The 21,130-nt window shown below is 42.5% G+C and overlaps 1 protein-coding gene across 1 annotated transcript; it reads right to left on the reverse strand.

The window, feature by feature from the left end:
• Nucleotides 1–1,557: 1,557 nt before the first annotated feature.
• On the reverse strand, nucleotides 1,558–21,124 carry WRNIP1 (Werner helicase interacting protein 1). Its single transcript, XM_008580398.1, has 7 exons — nucleotides 20,961–21,124; nucleotides 18,545–18,736; nucleotides 17,095–17,336; nucleotides 7,999–8,228; nucleotides 3,816–3,971; nucleotides 3,002–3,081; nucleotides 1,558–2,305 (listed from the first exon to the last, which is right to left on the reverse strand). The coding sequence occupies exons 1-7, from the start codon at nucleotides 21,120–21,122 to the stop codon at nucleotides 2,030–2,032; spliced, it is 1,338 nt and encodes a 445-aa protein (XP_008578620.1). The 5' UTR covers nucleotides 21,123–21,124; the 3' UTR covers nucleotides 1,558–2,029.
• Nucleotides 21,125–21,130: the final 6 nt, after the last annotated feature.

The raw sequence follows: 21,130 nt of genomic DNA on the forward strand, positions 1-21,130 counted from the left end.
TGAAGCGCCATCCCTGAGCTTGGCTTCTACCACTCCATTTCCTCCACTCCAGTTACACTGGCTTCCTTACTGGACACTGAATCTGCCAAGCACCTTCCTCCCTTAGGGCCTCTGTACTTGATTCCCTCTGCCTGGAGTGATCTCTTCCCAGGCATCTGAATGGCACACTCACTTCCTCGAGTCCAATACCACCTTCTCAGTGGGTCTACTCTAACTAAAACTGCAACCACACCTCCCCACCTTTATCTCCATTCCGTGATTCATTATTTTCTCCTTAGCATGGCTTCTCCTTAGCATGGCATCTACCATTACCTGACATATTAACACATCACTTTTCATACTACCTATTTCATGATCACAGAGTTTTTCGTCTCTTTTGCTCACTGATGTGTTTCCAACATCAACAAGACTGCTTAGCATGAAGCAGGTACTCAATGTGCACTGAATGAATAATGTAAGAAACTTCCCCAGAACTGAAAGACAGGAGTTTCCAGATTGAAATGGTCTACTAAGTACCCAGGAAAACCACTGCAAAGTTTCAAAACACCAGGAACAAAGATTTTTAAGTTGCAGAGGTTACAAACAGAAGATCACAAATCAGAACATCTTCATCTCTCTCAACAGCAATGCAGGACAGAGGAAGACAGTGGACAATTTCGGACCTAGAATTTATTTCCAGCCAAACTATCAGAGAAGTCTGAAGGTAGAAAAAAGCATTTTCAGTCTTTCGAAGTCTAAAAATATTTTCCCTCCCATGCATCCTTGCTCCCTAAAGCTACTAATGGGTGTGTGCCACCTAGGCAAGAAAGCAAGCCCAGGATCCTGCAATGGAACATGGCGTGCAGGGAGAGGCAATGCTGGAGGGAGTCTCAGGACAGCAGCCACGTTCTACAGCAGCCCCAGCCCAGATGCAAGAAGGGAGGCTCACGAGTGCTGACGAAGCCTCTGCAATGCACCGTCTCTCCAGCCTGATGAAACCACTAGATGTGCTGTACCAAAATGGTGGAATAAACCAAGAGGCAAGACATAACACCCAGGAAATAGGACTTCTCACCCAGGAGAAAGGCAGAGCAAGCCCCAGGATGACAGAGGATCCCCAGGAGGGACCACACCAACGGGGGAAGAGAACTGACCCACTAGCTGAAGAGACCATCCTGTGTGAACGTGCACTGCATGGCCATGAAGGAGTCTGACAGGAATCAGCAGTAGGTATGAAGAACACTAGCTGAGGGGGTGCGGCACAGGCAACTTCAGGAAACACACAGAGTAAAACAGGAATCACTGTGCAGAAACGGGAGCTGCAGGAGGAAACAAGGAAGTGCAGAGGGACGGGCAGGGGACCACTGGAATCTCACACAAGCCACTCAAAACTACGTGTGCGAATTCTTTAAAATCTCATAACTAATGTTCAGAAAGATACACTGACTTTTCATTAAGCTTTCCAGTCTGTTCACCTACGATGACTCTTCTTTCACAGTATTTACCTATCAAAATGCAATGGTGACAGATATTGGTACTTAGCATCCCAGGCGGGAAAAACATTAAAGAATTAAAGAGTACTTTGAAATAGTTTTATTGGCTCATAAGACCTTTGCATATAAAAAAAATACCCAAAACACTATGCAGTATTAAATCACAATTACATTTTTTTTTTTTACCAATTGAAACTACCCAGAATATACATTTTTTAAAGAAAAAAAAAATCCTACAGAACTGAATTCTGAAATGACATTATGACTTAAATACTATGACAAAATAGATAATTCCTTATAACATTTATTCATTGCACAAAGCTGCCAGATATTTTCATAAGCATAACCATTGCACAGAGTGCAAATGAACACAATTTCAATGTTACACATTTAGTTGAAGTAACTGCTCCTCCACCTACGGAACTCTTATACTTCTAGCACAAAATGTTGGTCTGTTTTAACTTCCGCCGGGCAACCAACTTCACAATCCAGTTACTCTTTCTTTCTGGCCCTCCCTAAAAAAAGCAGCATCCTTCTGCTGTCACAGCCTAAGAGAGTCAGCACCATCTTTGCTTGAAAAAATCGACTCCTCTCAACTCCTCGGGCAGGTACTCCTGATCCACAGGCTCGCTGTACATGGGGTTATACTTGTAGCCTTTGCCATAGCCCAGATCCTTCATCAGCCTGGTTGGCGCGTTCCTCAGGTGCAGGGGGACCGGCGGCAGAGGGTCCTGGTGGTTCCTCAGGCAGGCCTTGACATTGTTGTAGGCATTATATACCTCAATGGACTTTGGGGCTCTGGCAAAATAGACTACACACTGGGCCAGAAGCACCTAGGAATGACACAGAAGGACACACTTACTAGGAAGGTGTCAGAAAGTTTCTGTTTCACAGAATATTCAAGGATAGATACCTCTAGTTAATTCTTAAAAGATTCTCCCATGCTTTTATCATCCCCCCTTTTGCCTACAGCCTGGATAACCACCTGTCATAGGGAGAAGAAATTCCTATGAAGCGAGAGGTAAACAAGACCACTGGCCTTTACTTATTTCTTTTAAACTGAATAACTTTTAACTAAATGAAATTTTTCTTAAACCCCAATATATGAGAGTATTACAAAAAGTCCATGGAAAAATAGAATTGAAAAAATAATATGAATTCTTCCATGAACTGTCTCAAGACCCTGCATATAAAACAGAAGAATAGAAAGCTGCTCTACTTGGAGGTGAACTTGCAGAGGCTTCCTGTTCAGCTCCTTCAACTTTTCTGCCCCCTCCCCCAAAGCCTGGGGCTCTTCCTCTGAACCCCAGGACTCCCTGAGGATGGCTCAAAAATGTGACCTCATTCATACCAAAGGTCTCATCTCTCTCTGGACATCTAAGATTCTATAATGGGAGTTCAAATGCCAAGCAGCTTATTCAGTGGGCCCAATATATCAGTGGTGAAGAGGGGGACGTACATTCAAATCCACAAAGGGACAGAGCCCGAGAAAGGAACTGATTTGCAAAGAACTGAGCTGATTACTTTACCTCACATTCGGGCATGCCTATAAAATGACAGCCTTGGTAGGCAGCAACTGCTTGTGTTAATGCAGACGGGTCTGCCAGACCTGCCACACACACAGAAAGACAAAGGAAAGGTTAAGTCATAACACACACTATCATTCTGATTTATCCATGTGCTGTTGCAACCTGAGACCATTACTGCTTGTAGACCTGGTGACCAAAACAATCCCAGTTAGCACAACAGATTGGCTTAACACTGATCACGTTAAGTTATTCAAGAAATATTTACTGAGCGGTTACTGTGTGGTGTCAAGAATTATTTCCTTGTGCATAAAATCTCTACATCTTCTAGGAAAAATAAGAGATGATGTAGAACAAACATAAAGAACAAAGGCCATGAAGACATTCACAAGGTTGCATACATTAAAAACAAAACATTTAGTAAGACAAAAGAAAAATAAAGCTCATCTGATCTTTTTCTTTAAATAGTGTCCAAAGTCTCCTACTTCTACTTTGGGAGCTGTCCAATGAAAACCCGCACACCTCACTGCAAAGCAAATTTAAAAGGCCTCTTTTATTTCAATACTCTTAACAGCCACTTGTTAGTAAGAACATTCTTGAAGAGGAGACAGAAAATGGTGACTTTACGAACACAAACACTCAAAAGCACGTGCACACCACGGAATAAAAGACTGAGCTCACACATAAAGCCTTATCTTCTTCCACTGTCCCACACTGTCCCAAGACATTCTTAGACCAAAGGAAGTGACACTCCCCCTGTCATGCCACCCCCCACCCCACATGAACCCAGGGCTGTGGGCCCCTCCATCACACTCACCTATGTCCTCGCTGGCAAACCTCACAAGCCTCCTGGCCACGTAGAGTGGGTCCTCTCCTCCCTCCAGCATCCGAGCCAACCAGTAGAGGGAGGCGTTCTGGTCCGAGCCCCGCATGGACTTGTGCAGGGCGGAGATGCAGTTGTAATGTTCTTCTCCTAGACACCACAAAGAGCACCACTCACACATGGCTCCCAAGAGGGGCACCTGAGCCACACCTTTATTTCAACCAGCTGATTGTAAGGAAGGAAAGCTGAGGAGAGTGGGGTTTGACAGCTGTCCTCTAACTATGCTCCAACAGCAGGAGGTTGCAAATGCCATTTGTGTGAAATCCTGGAACATGTCCCAGCATGGTTCTCTGTGGGGCTGGGGTGCCTGTTTGGAAAACTAGATCACTCAGAAGAGAGGATGCTGCTGGAGAAACCTGTGGCTGTCCACATTGAGGGCACGCACAGACACTCAAGGTGAGGGGAAGGGAATATTCACTTTGAAAGGTGATCCTCCTAGACCACAGCGGGTAGGCCAGAGACAAGAGTGAATGGACAGTGAGTCTCATGTCCTTGTTTCATCCTGTGCCCTCACTGTCTATTTGAGGAAAATTGACTATGGGCCTGGTTGTCACCATTAGGATGGGGACTCAAGTGGCAAGGGGCAGCTGTTATAGCCCATTTGTTCCTAAACGTCTTTCCCAGCTGCCTTTCTGATATCTGAGGCCTGTGGTCATTTAAAACTAACTCTGCCAGCCTTGGCATGGGGACACTTGCATGGCAGGACCTCAGAAGGACTGACACACGAACTAGCAGCTCTCACCTGAAGGCACTGGAGCCCCGCTCTCTCACCACTTGGGCTTATCCCATTTTTTACCCTAGGTTCATATGGAAACAAAGCAGTGAAATGTGTTTTACAAAAAACATATTTAAGTGTGGAAAATTATAGCTAAACAATTCTCAGGAACTAGGCAGTGGCATGTGCAGACATTTCACTATTTTCTAACTATCCTTTCTTACTTAGGCTCAAGACAAGGGCACCCTCCTCACAAGGACACAAAGGATGTCACTCTTATGAGCACTAGCCCTTCCAGAGAGGCACCTGGTCTGTAAGCCGATGTCAACAATAATCCTGTGTCCTGCTGGGCACAGCTTTCAGGCCCTAGTAACAAATCCTGGCAGCTGACTGCACTGGTAAGATGACACTTGGTCTTCAGGTGGAGAGGAGAGACAGTGACAAGATGCTGGCCTGCCAAAGGGGAAAGACCCCAAAGGCTGGTGGCCAGGCCCAAGGGACTCTGGCTTCCAAGGAGAACCAGGGCAGATCAATGGTGTCAGCCCAGATTTTTGTGGACAAACCGGGTGGTCCCTGTCTCAGGGCTTCCTTAGTGAAGTCAGAATGCCATGGACACAGGCTGGGAAGGTGTCCTGCATGAAACCCACATGGTCTGGCCCACGCTCCCACCCTGCTGGCCTGGAGGTGGGGAGGAGGGCTGGGGAGTGCTGGCCCGGCCAAATGCACAGGTATGAAAGGATGGAAAGATCGACCTCTAGTCCACTTTCTGTCAACACAGGCTACTCATCCTCTGCCACCTTCACTGGGGCCAACATGAGGGACAATCCCACCAGCAGAGTGGGCAAGAGCATGGAGCCAGGTAGTCAGGCCTGACCCCAAACTTACCAGCACTGTGGCCACAAGCAAGTTACCGATCCTCCCTATGTCTCAGGCTTCTTATCGGTAAAATGGGGATAGCAAGACCACCTACCTCATAGGGTTGCATGAAGAATACACACCTGGTACAGAGCAAGCACTACAAAAACGCTGTATCACTGTTAGATACTACGATTATTCGATGCTACCTTCTATTTTTGCTTTTACTATATATTGCTTTATAGCCTGAAATTTCACATTGTTATATAGAACCCTGATGTCAGTGCATGGCAAAGAAGTTCTCATTTGGAAATTTCTGCACTTTGACGCAGAAACATCTGAACTCGTTACTGGATCCTACTAGTGGGTAACTACATACTAGGGGACATTAAAAGAAATAATAAAAACTCTGGGAGTAGGGTCTTTGTCTCGACAGTTATAAAGAGGCAGAAGCGTATAAGCTAACAGGTTTCCAAGGCAATGCTTCTACCATCCCTGCTTATAGAACAAAGCCTGTAAGAGAACATCTCTCTAGCACCTCAGTTGCCCTGAAGAGTGTCTGCAGGAAGATGTGCTAAGTGCAGGGTTCTCACGGCTCTGGCACCATGTAGCTTCCACTACCCCAGCTCCTCCTGGGCAGCACAGAGATGGAGACAAGGGGATCCCATGGCTCCTTTTGATGCAATGAGGGGCTCAGGAAGTAGGACTTCTGGGACTGGATACCTCCAATACCTGCTCTGCATGTACACGTGTGCGCATGTATGTGTGAGGGGTGACCACTCAGGAACAGGGCTGGCGTGGAGGCAAGCACAGACAGTAGGGAAGGACACTGTCTTGGTAGCCAGTCTGACCTGGATTTGAGGATCAACCTTACCACTTGCTTTGTGAACCTAGGCAAATGTTGTCATCTGTAAAATGGGGGTGATGTTATTAGCTATCTCCTAAGGTTGAGAATTTAAAAAAAAGTCTGTAAAATACTCAATAATTGACTGTTAGGGAATGTGATGCTATATGGATTTTAACTGACAATCTGATAACATGTGAAAGAATGGTCCCAGTCGGTCCAGTCAAAATGAAGAGTCTCCTTTGGGACACTCACAAGAAGGGAGAAAGCCCAGGAACAATGGGGAGTCCAGCATTTGGGAATCTTTTTACCTCTTACAGTTTATTTTGTTTATATCTCCAATTTTTGTATTTGGCCAAAAGCAAATAGGGCTCTACAACTAGAATGTTTTACTTTTCAAACATTCATATGATACTCAAGAGCACCAGGGAGAGCTAGCCGTCTGAGAAGGGCCTTGCTGAGAGGCACGTTCATGTCAGAATGCAGACAGGACTGTTTGGTCAATGTGTAAATGTGTCTTGAGCACTAATTAACAGCCTACACTACCATCAGCTGAGTGTATTAGGGCCAAAAAGCTTCAGCCAGTCTCCAAGGTTGTGCAGCGAGCATGTTCGCTCATGAAGAGGTGGCGCCTAAGACCAAAGTCATTCTTAAACTCCTACACCCCCTTTTCTAACCAGTAAGAAGGACCCTCTGTCATCAGGAAATATTTTCAGTCTGGCACAGCCTATGCAAGATCTAGAATCTTCAATTATCAGCCTCCTTTTCTGGCATAGCTTTTAAAGATGTGGAAATTCTATTCCACAGTTACTGCGATAAGATTCCACACAGATGCTCAAGCACCAGAAGTCCAGCCTAACCCATGGTACATTATCTTCATCTCTCACCTCTTTTATAAAAAGATGCAAATGTGCCACGCTTATGACACTTCATATTGCCAGGTCACAGATTTATTAATAAGAACTGTTATCAAATCTGGTATCTGTTAATACAATTCTATGCAAACAGATAAGTGCACACTATAAAATTAAATTTTTAAAAAATCTACTACAAAATGAAAGCATCATGATCCATGTAAATTTAATTTTTAGTTTAGACTCAAGAAATTAAGAATTTTAGGGCCGGCCCAGTGGCGCACTGCTACAGTGCGCCGCTTGGGAGCGCGGTGGCGCTCCCGCCGAGGGGTCGGGTCTCACATACAGACCGGTTCCCGCTCACTGGCTGAGCGAGGTGCAGGGGCAACACCGAGGGTTGCGATCCCGTTGCCGGTCCCGGTCCGGTACGGGCGCGACACTGAGGGTTGCGATCCGTTGCCGGACACGAAAAAAGACAAAAAGGAAAAAAAAAGAAAAAAAAAAAAAGAAATTAAGAATTTTAACTCTCAAACTAATAAATCATTTATTGCAAAAGTCCTCTTATTTACCACCACTACAAATGATCATAGAATTACTCACTGTCAATTGAATGCACCAGCTTTCAAAAGTGCTTGTGTTCTACAAGGTGCTACCATTGCAAACCCTAAAACTCCTCTTGATTCTTATTAGGCAGCTTCTGTTTTATGCTCTCTTCAGAAAGGTCAGGCCTGTATGGGAGGTTTATTAATTCTATTACCAATTTGGAGACCCAACTGAGAACCATGGGCATGCTCAGGGCACCTGGATATAAGACTGTGTGCACTCACTCACTGCTCTAGTTTCACTTACCTGCTCGGTCATATAAAATGTGGGATCGCTGGAGGCCTTCCTTCACATCATTCTCAGTGATGAGAACTCTACTGGGAGAATAGGTTTGTCCACTCTTCTTACAGAACATCTTCCTAGAGCTTAACCTGGCCAGCACTGCCAGCTGCAGTCCATTCAACCCAGCTCGGGCATCCCCATCACTGAGGTAAGCCAGAGTGTCTACTGCTTTATCCTCTATGAACACGGAGGGCCTGCAACACAACAGTGTTAGTTACTGCCACGCTCAGGTTAAACACTTCGCATTCTGTAGCAGGTGTTAGGAAACTATACTTCTCAGCAAGATCACTAAAAAACTATCTTAGTTCAAGGCTTTTTTGCCTTATTCCGAACTCACATTGTTAACATGGTTAAGCATTATCAAGACTAACAACTAACCAGATCTTATGAGTGGCAAGGGTACTGCACTGTATTTTATGAGCCATGAGGGCATCTCATTGGACAAGTTCACACATATAAGCTTGTGTGAAGCAGACACTGAATGTCTGCTGACACATGATCTCTCTGGTTCTATGTAGCAGTGAAAACTATTAGAAACACTTGCACTTCATTACAGTGTATGGAAAACATGCTTCAAAGGCAGCCCACATCCTGAGGAAACAGGTACGCTTCTGCTGTTTTTCACACAGGGAAGAGATGGCATCGCATCAGAATGTTAGCTCTGAAAGGCTAATATTCCCTCACTTCACAAACGTCAAAGTGAGGGAACTGTGGCTCAATTCTCTCACTTTACAACCAACACACCAGGTCCCCAGTTACTTGCGCACAGCGAGACCTAGAAGCAGGTCTATGGAATGTTGGCCCGGGCATTTTCAGAACTGCAGAAGGTCACTCCAGAGTGGGTGCTAATCACATGAAATCTGCACAGGGGAGCAGAGACTTCGCAATCCAGGGAACTGATAACAAACGCTGCCAGAACGGAGCCAAGAGAGCTATGGAAGTCATCTGACCTCTCTCTGTATGTCAGGACTAAAATTTACAATCACATTTCTAAATATGGACCTTCATAAAGCAGGTCTGTGATTAGTTTTTAAGTCTGATTCAGCAGAATTTTCTGTTTCTACTTGAGGTAGACAAGATATTTAAGACATTTTGTTATTTAGAGGTCTTACTCATTCCTTGCTGAGCTGCTACCTGCAAATGTGCAAAGTAAAACATAATTTTTCAAAGTTACAGTTCACCCATGTGATTACCAACCTTCAGCTGGAAATATCTACAGTAATTAATAAATCCATCAGGACTGTCCAAATCGGCTACTTAGAGAACATCGCATAGGTACCAACTGGGCTGGGCCAGGTTAGGCTTCTGTAGGGGGGCCCAGCTTGTTTGCTGGGGTCAGTGCAGAATTACTTATTGGACTCCCACCCACACTACTTTGCTTGGTGAATAACGTGAATAACACCAATTTGTATTTCGTTCACAGATTTATTTCTAAAGTCTTAAAGATGCCTCATCATGCTCCCCTATTTACCAAAGCCAAGATTTCCAATTATTCATTGTGCTTCTCTCATCACTCATAGACACCTGGCTTGTCTTAGCTTTACAATGAACAACTCTCCTCAGTCTCACTGACAGCCTGGGCCCCAAAGCCATGGTTACAGGCTGGAGACCATCTTCCTTGTTCCTGATGGCAGGGTCCTCTCAGCAGAGACCTAACCAACACACAGGCTGAGGCCACACCACTGGCACTTTGTAGTTTTCAGACCATTTCTCAAATGGAAGCTGTTTAGCAGATTTTCTGGAAAATGACTTAGAAGAAAACGACAAAATACATACCAAAGAAAATGTATAATGGAGGGACCAGCAGCAGAGGGGTGTAGCAACATACAATGTGCCAGAGGGGTAAGGAACACAGCTCAGTTACTGCACACTACCTCTGTGTGTGTGTGTGTGTGGGGGGGGGGGTGTCAAGAGAACCAAAATTGCCTGAACATCTCATTTCTGCCTCGGAACTAATAAAAGCAAAGCTTTTCATCTTCTTAGAAAGCTTCCTAGCAACAAAATGCCTGCAGGATGATTGAAGGATGAAAAAAGAATAAAAGCAGGTGCTCTAATCAATCCTAATTGACTGAACTATCCTATATTCTGAGCCCTGCATTGGGTTATTTGTTGATTACGTTCATCATCTCTCTATCCCCACTAAATGTTAAACACCTCAAGGACAGGAATCATGTTTTATTCTTATCAGGGCACAGTAGAGAATAGGCATCAAATATTTTTGCACAATGAATGGTCTAACTTCAATTTTCTTTTTCTTTTTTTTTCCTTTTTGTCTTTTTTTTACTGACTGGTAACGGGATCGCAACCCTCGGTGTCGCGCCCGTACCGGGGACTGGCAACGGGATTGCAACCCTCGGTGTTGCGCCCGCACCGCACTCAGCCAGTGAGCGGGAACCGGTCTCCACATGGGATCCGAACCCTCGGCGGGAGCGCCGCCGCGCTCCCAAGCGGCGCACTCTCCAGCGCGCCACCGGGCTGGCCCCTAACTTCAATTTTCTGACAATCTCAGAGTGAAACATTCACTTTAAAAAATTATATAGGAAGTATAAAGAAAGAAAAAATCCCTATCTTCACCACCTACAGATAACAACAGCTACTATGTCATTTGTTGAATTTCCTTTATGATCCACCCACTCATGCAACTGTGCACCTTATATCCAATTTTTTAAACAAAATTGGGATCATACTGTGTATAGTTTCACATCCTTAACAACAAAATAATTGTCCAAAAAACAAGTAAACTATTCAGACCTCTGAATACTACTTTTTAAAAAACTGTACATGATATTAAATTTTAAGAATAGACATAGGGAGAAAAGTCATCTATTGCTAGACTATCTTAACATTAGTGTTTTAGTATACATCCCTTTCCTATGAATTTGTCTTTTATATGCATTTAGAAAGATGAAGTGCTCTTGGGGAAAAGACAAGATGGGTGGCTTTATCTACCCTGGTACTTACTATTTCCATTAGTTCTTGTACATAGTCAGGGGGCAGACCTCATTAATTAGGAGCCAACTAGCAGACTGCTCCATAGACTTACAAAAAAGTATGCTGTGAATAAACCTTTAAAAATGGGCATGCATTTTATGTGGTTGGAAAACAGGATCCCTCCTTTGATTGTGAAACTCCTAACAAAAGTACAAGTTGTTCTACTGTTCTGGTTGGCAGTCAGGGGGACGGGGGTGCTGCCACAGCAAAAGCCATCCAAACCTCCACTGCTCCCTTCTTCTTTCTCCGCTTGGGTATAATTCACATTCCAAACTTCACCCCTGTCCAAAAGGAGAGAGTGTTTTTAAATTCAAGTGAATCTGTCAGCAATCCTGTTCAATAAAATGGGCCTGCTGATGGAACGAACAATGGTCACACAGGAAATAACAAAATGGAAATTCACTGTTCAGAACACTGTGCAGTGTTCTAAAGGCTCTACTCATCACCAAATATACCCTGAGCCTGTATGCTCTAGCTAAGTTTCAGAGTAATAAAACAGGATGTACTAAAATACCTTGAGACCTTAGAAGGGGAAGCAGATGAGAGAAGCCAGGTCAAGGACAAAGAAGTGAGGGGTATTTGTATTGACGTGTGCAAAATCCCTCAGCAAACAGTAACTATTACACAAAGTGTCTTGAAAAGTGCTCCTACGCTAGAGAAGTTAACATTATTTTAAAATTTAAGCATAAACTTATAAAATGGTTTGCATTTGGAAATAACCTTCTAAAGGTAGAACAGAATTAAATGAGGTGAAATCCACTTTGGGGATAGAGTGCCCAAAATTTCATAGCATCCTACAAGGAAATACTCAATAGATAGTAAATTATGTTATTACAATGTAATAAAAAACTGTTCCATCATATGGAGGAAATATGGCTAAAATAAATGCATTGGAAAAGCTCATTTTCCTAGTTAACAAGACCTGGAAATAAAACAGACTTAGAGAACCTCACTTTTCCAACTGAAGAGAAAAGCTTTGATCGTAACAGGGGAAGACACTTCCTCCTTCCCTTTTCTCTTCTAGGGCTTGGATCCTTCTGAACATTAATCTCCTGGTGGATGATATCGGGATTTGGAGGATACCACTTAGGTGGCTGATGTTTAAGTTGGAAGAGGAGTGAAGTAAATAAAAATGTACCTGTTATTTCATGGCAGAACAAAAGAATATATGTGGCTTGGCTAAACTCTTCCACTAAATTATAAACCAAACTCCGGGTATCTCTTTCACTAAGGACTACATGGTCAGAGTAACACGTTAGATGGTCAGGATAACAAGCTCTGTCCAGTGGTTCTCAACCAGGGATGTGCACCAGGTTAGAGAATTATCCTCAAACACAGATGTATACCTTGCCACAGATTTTCTAATTCCCAAATCTCCAGGGACAGACCCTGGTCATGTATATTTTCAAAATGTATTCCGGGTAAGTGTGATGTGCAGATCTGGTTAAAACCTACTACTGCTACATTACAGTTGAAACTCTTTTGTACCTAATCAAATTAGTACAGAGTTGCCCTTACACAAAGAAGTGTACAGCAAAAGGTTGCAATGGCAACACTCACCAGTAGCACTCTCTTTTAACTTGGTGCCTAGACTCCTTCTAGCAACTAAGGCCGCTTAGTAGTTAGCAACATGCCTTAAAAATGGGCTCCATCATGTTCAAGCTTGGTGATCTTGGGCACATGCTAACCTTTTTATGTCTCAGTTTCCTCATCTCATAAAAAGGAAGTACTGATACCTATTTTGCAGAGCTGTAGAGGTAAGACACACAGAATGCTCAGAGCAGTGCCCGCCATATCATGAGCACTCAGTAATTTAGCTACTGTTATTATCAGTGATGAGTATCATTGTAATTAGACTGGCCAATAGCATATGTTTCCAGAATCTCAAATCTTCAGCGTCCAGCCCCAAACTCTGCTGCTTCTATAATAACCAGAATGAAAGCAAAACAAAACCAAACTTACTTTCTCCATAAAGAAAGAACATATATTTCACAGATGATGTTATCTTTCTATTTAACCCCAAGGAAGCATATGTCTTTCCAAATTCACTATACCATATACCTGGCAGGGGTCAGCAGTGGATTGAATAATGACCCCAAAAGACGTTAAGTCCTAATTCCTGGAAACTGTGAATGTGACCTTACTGAGAAATAGGGTCTTTGCAGATATAACTTAGTTAAGGATCTTGAGATGAGATCAATGACAAATGTCCTTACAAGACAGAAAAAGAGAAGACACAGGGAAACAAAGAAGGCCCTGTGAAGACAGAGGTGGAGACTGGAGTGAAATGGCCACAAGCCAAAGAATGCCAGGAGTCACCAGATGCTGGAAGGAAGGACTCTCCCCCAGAGGCTCTGGAGAAAGCTGACACCTTGATTTTAGTCTTCTCGCTTGCAGAACTGCAAGAAGAAAGTCCTGTTGTTCTAAGCCACCAGTTTGTGGTAATTTGTTACAGCAGCCACAGGAAACTAATACAAGGTCCATGAGATCTATGTTTCTGGTTGTTGATGTTTTTATGGCATCATTTCAATGGGCCTTTCTTCTTTGTGTTGTATATTAATTAAAATATATTAATGTACCTTTTTCTTTATATTAAAACAGCTATATTAATGTACTATATTAATACGCCTTTTTTCTCTCTATATAAAACGCTTTTAAGATTATTAAAATTTACTTTATACCCAATCCATTCTTGCCAGTACCTTCTATTCTGGTATTCTACTACTTTTATTTTTATTCCTTGGTAGAAAAGATTATTTTTGAGAAACAGGCAAAACAGTTTAAACTTTTATCAAAAAAGGAAAAAATCTGTAGTCATCATGTTTTGGGGCACCCCTCTCCAGATGATTACAGAAAAGCCCCAGACTCAGAGTGAAGCCATAGCACCTTACACAAGGACAGACACCACTTCAACTCTCTCAAGCAACTCTTGGAACTTGGACTAGCTATACAGTCAGTGGGCAATCACCATCTCTCATTTCACGCTCTTCGTCTCCACAGACTTAGGCACTCTATCTGGTCCACAAACAATTGAGTCGTAGAAGTGTTTTCGAATATGCATATGTCCTATGATCTGAGAATCTACAATCCTTCAAGCAGCAAGTAGTGCAAGATGATTAAACACTAGTTCACTTTCTCATTTTCAGCAGCACAAGCTCATCATACTATGGAGCACGGATTTTGCTTCCTGGTCTCCAAAATCAACCCAGTATACAGACAGCATGCTTCACTGTTTGTATCATGGGATCAAAATGCTTTTAGAGAGGAAAATACATGAAAACTCTTGATCAGCCAGCCATGCAAACCAAAGGAACTATGGCGCAGATAATGAGCTTTCTACTCCATCCAGTTAAATTCTGCTTATCCCTCAAAACTCAACTCAGCATCCCCTTATCTAGGAGGAGAAACATTTGATTTTACATATTCTAGATGCTTCTTCTCTATACCCCACTGCCCCTGCACATAGCTTGATCACTGCATGGTACTGTAAGTTGATTTGCTCATTCAGCCTTTATCACCCTGTACACTCTCTAAAGGCACAGGAGCACTCAGTGTTTCAACACTTAGCCAATGCCTAGCACAGGCAGGACCTTCAGTTTCTACCAAAGAAATAAATATATGAGGACAATTAAAGAACACTTTTATCTTGCTCTAACGGGAATTTATCACATACATGTGTATCCTGTGTGAGATCTCACAATTCCTCAAGTCACAATCAAGAATGGTCTAAGTATCAGTTGATTAATTTCTAAATCCGGTGCCTTTGCTTGCTCATCTCTCCTCTCATGCATAGGTTCCAACAGCCTAGGGTTTCTCTGTAAATGTTCTACTTGCTATTTAGGGGACCAAAACATGACACAAGAATACAAATGCACACTCATAGCTTCCCAGAGAGAGAAAATAATCATTTGGGGTTAAAAGTCTTTTCATCCAGCTAGGTTAGTGCAATCAAATCTGATTTATGAGCACAAAGATGTATAAACAGCTGATGCCAGTCAATAGGGATTTGAAAGTGAAATTTTAGCTGAAATAACTGAAAGACAACACAATCCACTCTTAATTACCCATGGCACCTGTGGTGGCAGGTACTTCTACTATAAAATCACTTATAATGTAACTTAACTTATTTTCAGAGTTGCTAACAAGTAGACCAATTAATGGATCTAAGCTCAATACAGGTAATCTTTTTTACTTTTTTAAATACAGGCATTCTTTTATTTCACTCTGCTTGCGATGAAAAGGGCAATAGTATTAAAGAAATACTATTTGATTTGATATCTGGCCAATTATTTCTTATATGCTGGACTATATAAAAAAATTAAACAGTTCTCATATCAAAAGCTAGGATTTATTATTCACTAACCATTTACCATGCACATAATATAAGCTAGGCATTTGTGCTGGATGTTAGAGATATGAACAAGAACAGGTTCCTGTCCTTCTAGCCCTCCCAGGAAGGCAGGAGACATAAAGAAATCTGAATTCTTTCACTGGATCCTCTCAAACTTTAATGTGTCTATAATCACCTGGGGCTCTTTTAAAGTACAGAAAGAAATCCTGCATTGTAAAAATGAGGATGAGTTCCATGGTTCTACTGCACTTCTCCTGTCACTTACGTTATGACTAGGGAGAAGGGAAAAACCTGAGGGTTTCTGAATAACTCATTCCAGGGAAGGATGACATAAATTAAATAAAAATGGCCCTAGATAAACAAAAATGCAGGATATAAAGCTGTGGACATCTTATGATAACCAGTTCACAGAAAAAAAAATACACAGGAAAAATGTTAGGATTTTTTCTCCTTTCTCTTTCAATTTGTCTTTACCAAATGGTTTGTTGAGCCTGTGATGAGAATTTTGTTAAGGGAAATCTGTGCTAGACACAAGGGGCTGGCAGGAGCCCCCTAGACCCTGACAGGTATCCAGCACACAATGGGCTCCTCAGTAGGAGACCACCTGACCGATGCCAGCAGGTTCCATACTTCACTTTTAGCCACAGCTCTAATGTCTATCCCATCACAACTGTACTCTAAAATGAAGCAGCTCCGTTCTGTCCAGGGGTCTGTGGCCAAATGCTTCCAGTCTTTCATGAGGCACAGCAGAATCCTACAAGAGCAAATGGGAGGCAGACATATAGGGAGACTGTTGAAACCTAAACCCTGAGCCTGAAACTATGCCTTGTACTTTAATCCTCACAGAAAAGCGGCTCCAAAACTTGGCCCCGGGGCAGGCGTGAGCAGCTGGGGTCCGCAGCAGGAGGAGGATGGCAACAGCCTCTCATCAGATCAGATTATGTTACACTGTGTGATTTCAGCCAATACATGAACAAAGGACATGGGAAGAAGATGTTCTAATATAAACAAAGGAAAACTTCTAACCCAAGGAGTCAAACTGATCACCTGTCCTGTGCATTAATGAAGTCATGTGGTACTCATGGTGTACAAGCAAATCACCAAGAGGAAAGGGACAGCCTCTAATAGGTCATTTTCAGTCAAAATTCCTTTACTTTCATGGAACTGAGTTTAACTTTTTGAGTGTGCAAAAAGGTTTAAACAATTTTATGGTTACAGTTACGTTAATTTTCACTTAATGTTTTTAAAATTAGTAAACTACAGGAAAAAACAGAAATTGGAACCTGAGTACAAATCTCAAAAGTTTTGTTAAGTTGTCTAGAAATTTGTTCTATTCAATGAGGGGGATAAACCCTTTAAAATAATCAATAAGTTTTCCCATAAGTCTTCCAAGCTTTTAAAAAAATGTGCTAGGAAAAGAACCTTAAGCACAAAAGCAAACACCAAGAAGTAAAATAACCAAGTAACATTAAAGCTTGAAGAATTATAGTCACACCCATAAAAGGCTGAAACTGCATCTTAAAAGAAAGGAAATGTTTGTGGAGATACCCTTGTTTGTATAACTGAACATTTCTCTCCTGTTTTATTTCCATTACTAGCAGATCACCATTTCTTCTCTGTCCCCACCCACTCATTACTGATGCCCAGCCCTTTCTGGCCCCATGCCAGGAGATTCTCTGGGAGGAGTGTCCCCAGGACACTGCACACAGTCAACTTACTCAGAGCTGCTGTTGCTACTGTGGCTCAAAGAATCAGTGGGACGGCTGGAGTCCAGGACGTGGATTCCCAGTGAGTTGATCGCTCGCATTAAAATAGTCACCATTGCCTCTACTGGAAGCTTCTCAAGAACAATTACCCGACAGCGGCTCAGGAGAGCAGCATTGACCTGGAAGGAAGGGTTTTCAGTGGTTGCTCCAATTAGAGTGATCGTCCCACATTCCACGTGAGGAAGGAAAGTGTCCTAATCATGGGAGGAAAACAGAAGAAAATGATTCCAGTCAACAGCCACCTACAGAATCCTACGTAAGTTGGCTATCCATTCCTTCCTTTTTTATCTTTAGTGTTCAGGAATAGCGGCTTTATAGTCACTGAATACTGATGTAACATTCAGTAGAGCCAGTGTCTAAGCCTGATCTCTAGTTGGTAGACTAACAGCTTTAAGTAGAATTCTAATTTAGTTTCAACATAAATGACTTTTTTACTTAGGAAAGCATCTTCTACCCAAGGTTGAAATGGCACACAACTTATACACAAAAGTTATTTATTTACAGAAGAGTAAAAAAATCACAAAAACATTAGTATTTCCAAAATCTCCTTCCTGTGCAAGTACTCAATGGTACTGTTATTCTTCCTGACAAACATGCTGAATATGTAACTAACAGATTCTGTCTTACTTGGGGGAAATACTAAGATGAGTTAATAGAAACCCAGAATGCTAACATCCAGTCAGAACTCCAAAGGGTCTGTTTATTCAAAAAGATTTGAATCAGGAAAAAAAAAGCTTAGCAGGGTTTTGTGAAATATTTCTACTTATTAAATAGCTGCAGCAAAATATATCAAGGAAATAAGAATACCTGAAAAAAAACTGTAATGTCTATATAGAAAAAAATCCAAGTGGCATTGGTTTATAAAAATAAATTGTGTCCTTTTACTTTTATTTCACAAAGCCATTTAAATAAACAGTAATGATTAGATCTTGTAACATTTCAGCCTGCTGAGAGCCTGAAGTCACAGAAGATAAAGACTCTAATTTTGAAAATAAAAAGTAATAGTTTATTGAGGAGAAATAAAAAACATTAAAACAATGATCTTAGAATCAAGTTAAACTGTTCACAATGACTCCTAATATTTGGAATAAAAATTTCTAAAAATTGGAAACCTGATCCAAAGCTACTTTTCTGATAGGTATAGCTCAGGCATATACCAACCAATTCATTTGTCAGACAGAGAAAGCATTTTCTTGTCACCAAAAAACACTAAGAAAAAGTGTGGGGAAATAGGCTGGAAAGTGATGCATTGACAAGCCTATGTTTCCTTGTAGACAAAGTTAATAATGACAACAAGTCCCTACCCTTTGTATGGTGCTTTATACTTTTCAAAGTGATTCCGCATACTTTATACTCTATTTGATGTTTGCAATGACCAAAAGGTAGAAGGAAGTTAATATACCTGCTGAGATTTATTGAACCGATGAATCTCATCAATAAAAAGGATGGTTTTCCTTTTGAAAAAGCTCTTTTCATTTTGAGCTTGTTTTATGACATCTCGCACATCATTTGTCTTGGCATTTGTTGCAGACAATGTCACAAACCTTATGCTATGTTTCTTGCTGTTGTTGGCAATGATGTGAGCCAGAGTGGTCTAGAAAAGAAGACACACACAGTTTGAAAAGCGGATCAGATGCAGAGTAAACAGCACCCATGGGCACTACCTCAAACAGCATTAGCTCTATTTACCAAGCAACATGAACTCTGAAGAATGCTTAGCAGCATAGATACAATCCGAAATACCATAGCACATTTTTAAAAATTAAAAAAAACAAACAACATTATAAATAAAACAGGAAAGTATTTAAACCTTAGACTAATCCTGACCTTTTCTTCTTTGTCCCTAACGCCTTTTGATTCCTTTTTGGGGGACTCTTTAAGATCTTTGGAATCCCAGTAAAGAGTGGCTGTCTTGATTTAGCAGAGCCTGGGTGACAGCTGTGACCTCTCGCCAAAGAGAAAAGAAAATTCTTCCTCTCTGGCGGAGAGAACATTGCTGCTGAAGGACCTAGGTGTAAGCACAGATAAAACTGGAAGCTCAGCAGAGCAGCTGAGGAGAGTGAATGAGCCTTTGAGTTGAGAGACCAAAGACAACTAGCCAGCATTTGAGATGACTGCATGCCACTTCTGAATGTCCACTCTAGAAGGAGGGGAACAACAGCACTTGGGTCATGTTAGCACTTACCAGAAAACAAAGGAAAGATCTAAGGAAAACACTGTTCAGTACCTGGTATTTAACGGGAGCTCCATAAATACGAATATGCTGTTACTAATATTATTTTGTCAGCGTTATAGTGGTTAAGAATGACAATAAAGAAAAAGGGAAGACTGCTTAACGAGAAGGACAAATTTGCTCCTGAATGGAGAGGTGGCACCTTATTTTCTAAAAGTTGAATGGTGCCATTAGATATCATGGCTGCTTCTGTACCAAATCCCAGCCTACCTACTTTTTGAAATCAGGCTCCCATGTGACATATTCGTGGGCTTGCGACTACCACCAGCCACCTCACTGAACAGCCTGGCCCACTAAATCTCTCGCCTGGCATCTTTTCTGGAGCTTATCCACTTATTTATCTCCCTAGGAATCTTTTTTCTTGCCATCTGCGACCACCAAGAGCTTATTATCCATTCTCATGACCTCATGTAAAGACTTCACAGACAATTACTAAGAATGCTACTGCTCAATGTCCTAAATGGGCAAAATCCACGGGGACGAAATCAACAACTCCCCAACCATCATAAAATGTTATGGGACAGATCTGATTTACTCCTGGGCAAAGGGAAAGCATAAGCACAAACAAGGCACAAAAAGAACAAGACACATTCCAGGAACTGGAGTAAAGGGAGGAGTGGTTAATTTGTGGGAAATGAAGCTGGAAAGAAAAACAGGAGTAAAATCATAAAAGCCCTTGTTCGTGGATGAAGGAGTCTGAACCTCAAAGCTACAAGACCTCTTGCCTTCTGCTCACTGGTGCTGTCTTCTCCCTCTTCCCTCTTGCTATGGACAAGAGCAACCTATATTTAAGTACCTCTTAGCCGTCTGTTTTTTCAGGTTTAACTCCTCCACTTTTTCTCAAGTGTTTTTCCAATGACCTGTCTTCTAGACCCACAATATCCTAATTGCCCTCCTCTGGACTTGTGCTAATCCCCAACGAAGGTACACAGAACTGTACTGATGTTTCTTCTCTAAACTACAGGCGTTATACGAAAAGTTATGGAAACGTGAGGTGAAAATGACTCGCAGAGAGGAGTTTTCATATTAGTCCTGTTAAATATATTCTCAAGAATAAGTGAAAATCAGTCTGTTAGAATAAACCAACAACTACTGAGAGGGGAAGGAAGCACAAGAGAAGTAAAAAGAATTTGTTTTCTTCAAAGCTCAACCCACATACGAATGCGATATACGAATGTTCCTTTACGATTTTTGTAGCATGCTGTTTCCTTGAGAACTGGGTCACTAAAAGTTGGGGGGAGGGCGATGGAACACAAACGTAGATCAAATCTAAGCGTCCACAGCTTCTTGTAAACCTATGAATTCAGACATTCTCCTTTTGAAAACGACCAGCAAATGTGTCTTACGAATCTGGGGGGTGTGCCTTGTTCACGCCCATCACCGACTCCACCTGTGGACCAGACACTGCCCCAGTTCGGACGCTGTCTGCGCCGCAGGGCTTGTACCCAGGCAGGCCGCGCGGATTTTTCGGGGGACGGCACTCGCCGCCGGTAAGAAGCACCCGCGGCTCTGGGACCGTTAGCTCCACCCACTCCCGGCCGTCGAGTTCGAGACGCGGGAGCCCTTTGGCCAAGGCGACACTCACCTTACCGCAGCCTGGCGGCCCCCACAGGATGAGCGAGGGGATTTCGTTGGTCTCCAGGAGCGAGCGGAGCAGCGTCTCCTGCCCCACGGCCCTGCTCTGCCCGATGTAGTCCTGCAGCGTGTCGGGACGCATCTTGTCGGCCAGCGGCTTGCCCTCCAGCATCTGCCGGA

The sequence above is a fragment of the Galeopterus variegatus genome, unplaced genomic scaffold, assembly GCF_000696425.1.
Source record: "Galeopterus variegatus unplaced genomic scaffold, G_variegatus-3.0.2 Scaffold2077, whole genome shotgun sequence".
NCBI lineage: Eukaryota > Metazoa > Chordata > Mammalia > Dermoptera > Cynocephalidae > Galeopterus > Galeopterus variegatus.

Bases quoted from the DNA above. Each gene is read 5' to 3' on its own strand.
- WRNIP1 (XM_008580398.1), bottom strand. From the start codon at position 21,122: ATGCTGGAGGGCAAGCCGCTGGCCGACAAGATGCGTCCCGACACGCTG. The intron at 18,737-20,960 runs GTGAGTGTCGCC...CTTCTTTTCTAG, and splicing joins GGCCGCCAGGCTGCGGTAAG to ACCACTCTGGCTCACATCAT. The intron at 17,337-18,544 runs GTATATTAACTT...TCCCATGATTAG, and splicing joins GGTTCAATAAATCTCAGCAG to GACACTTTCCTTCCTCACGT.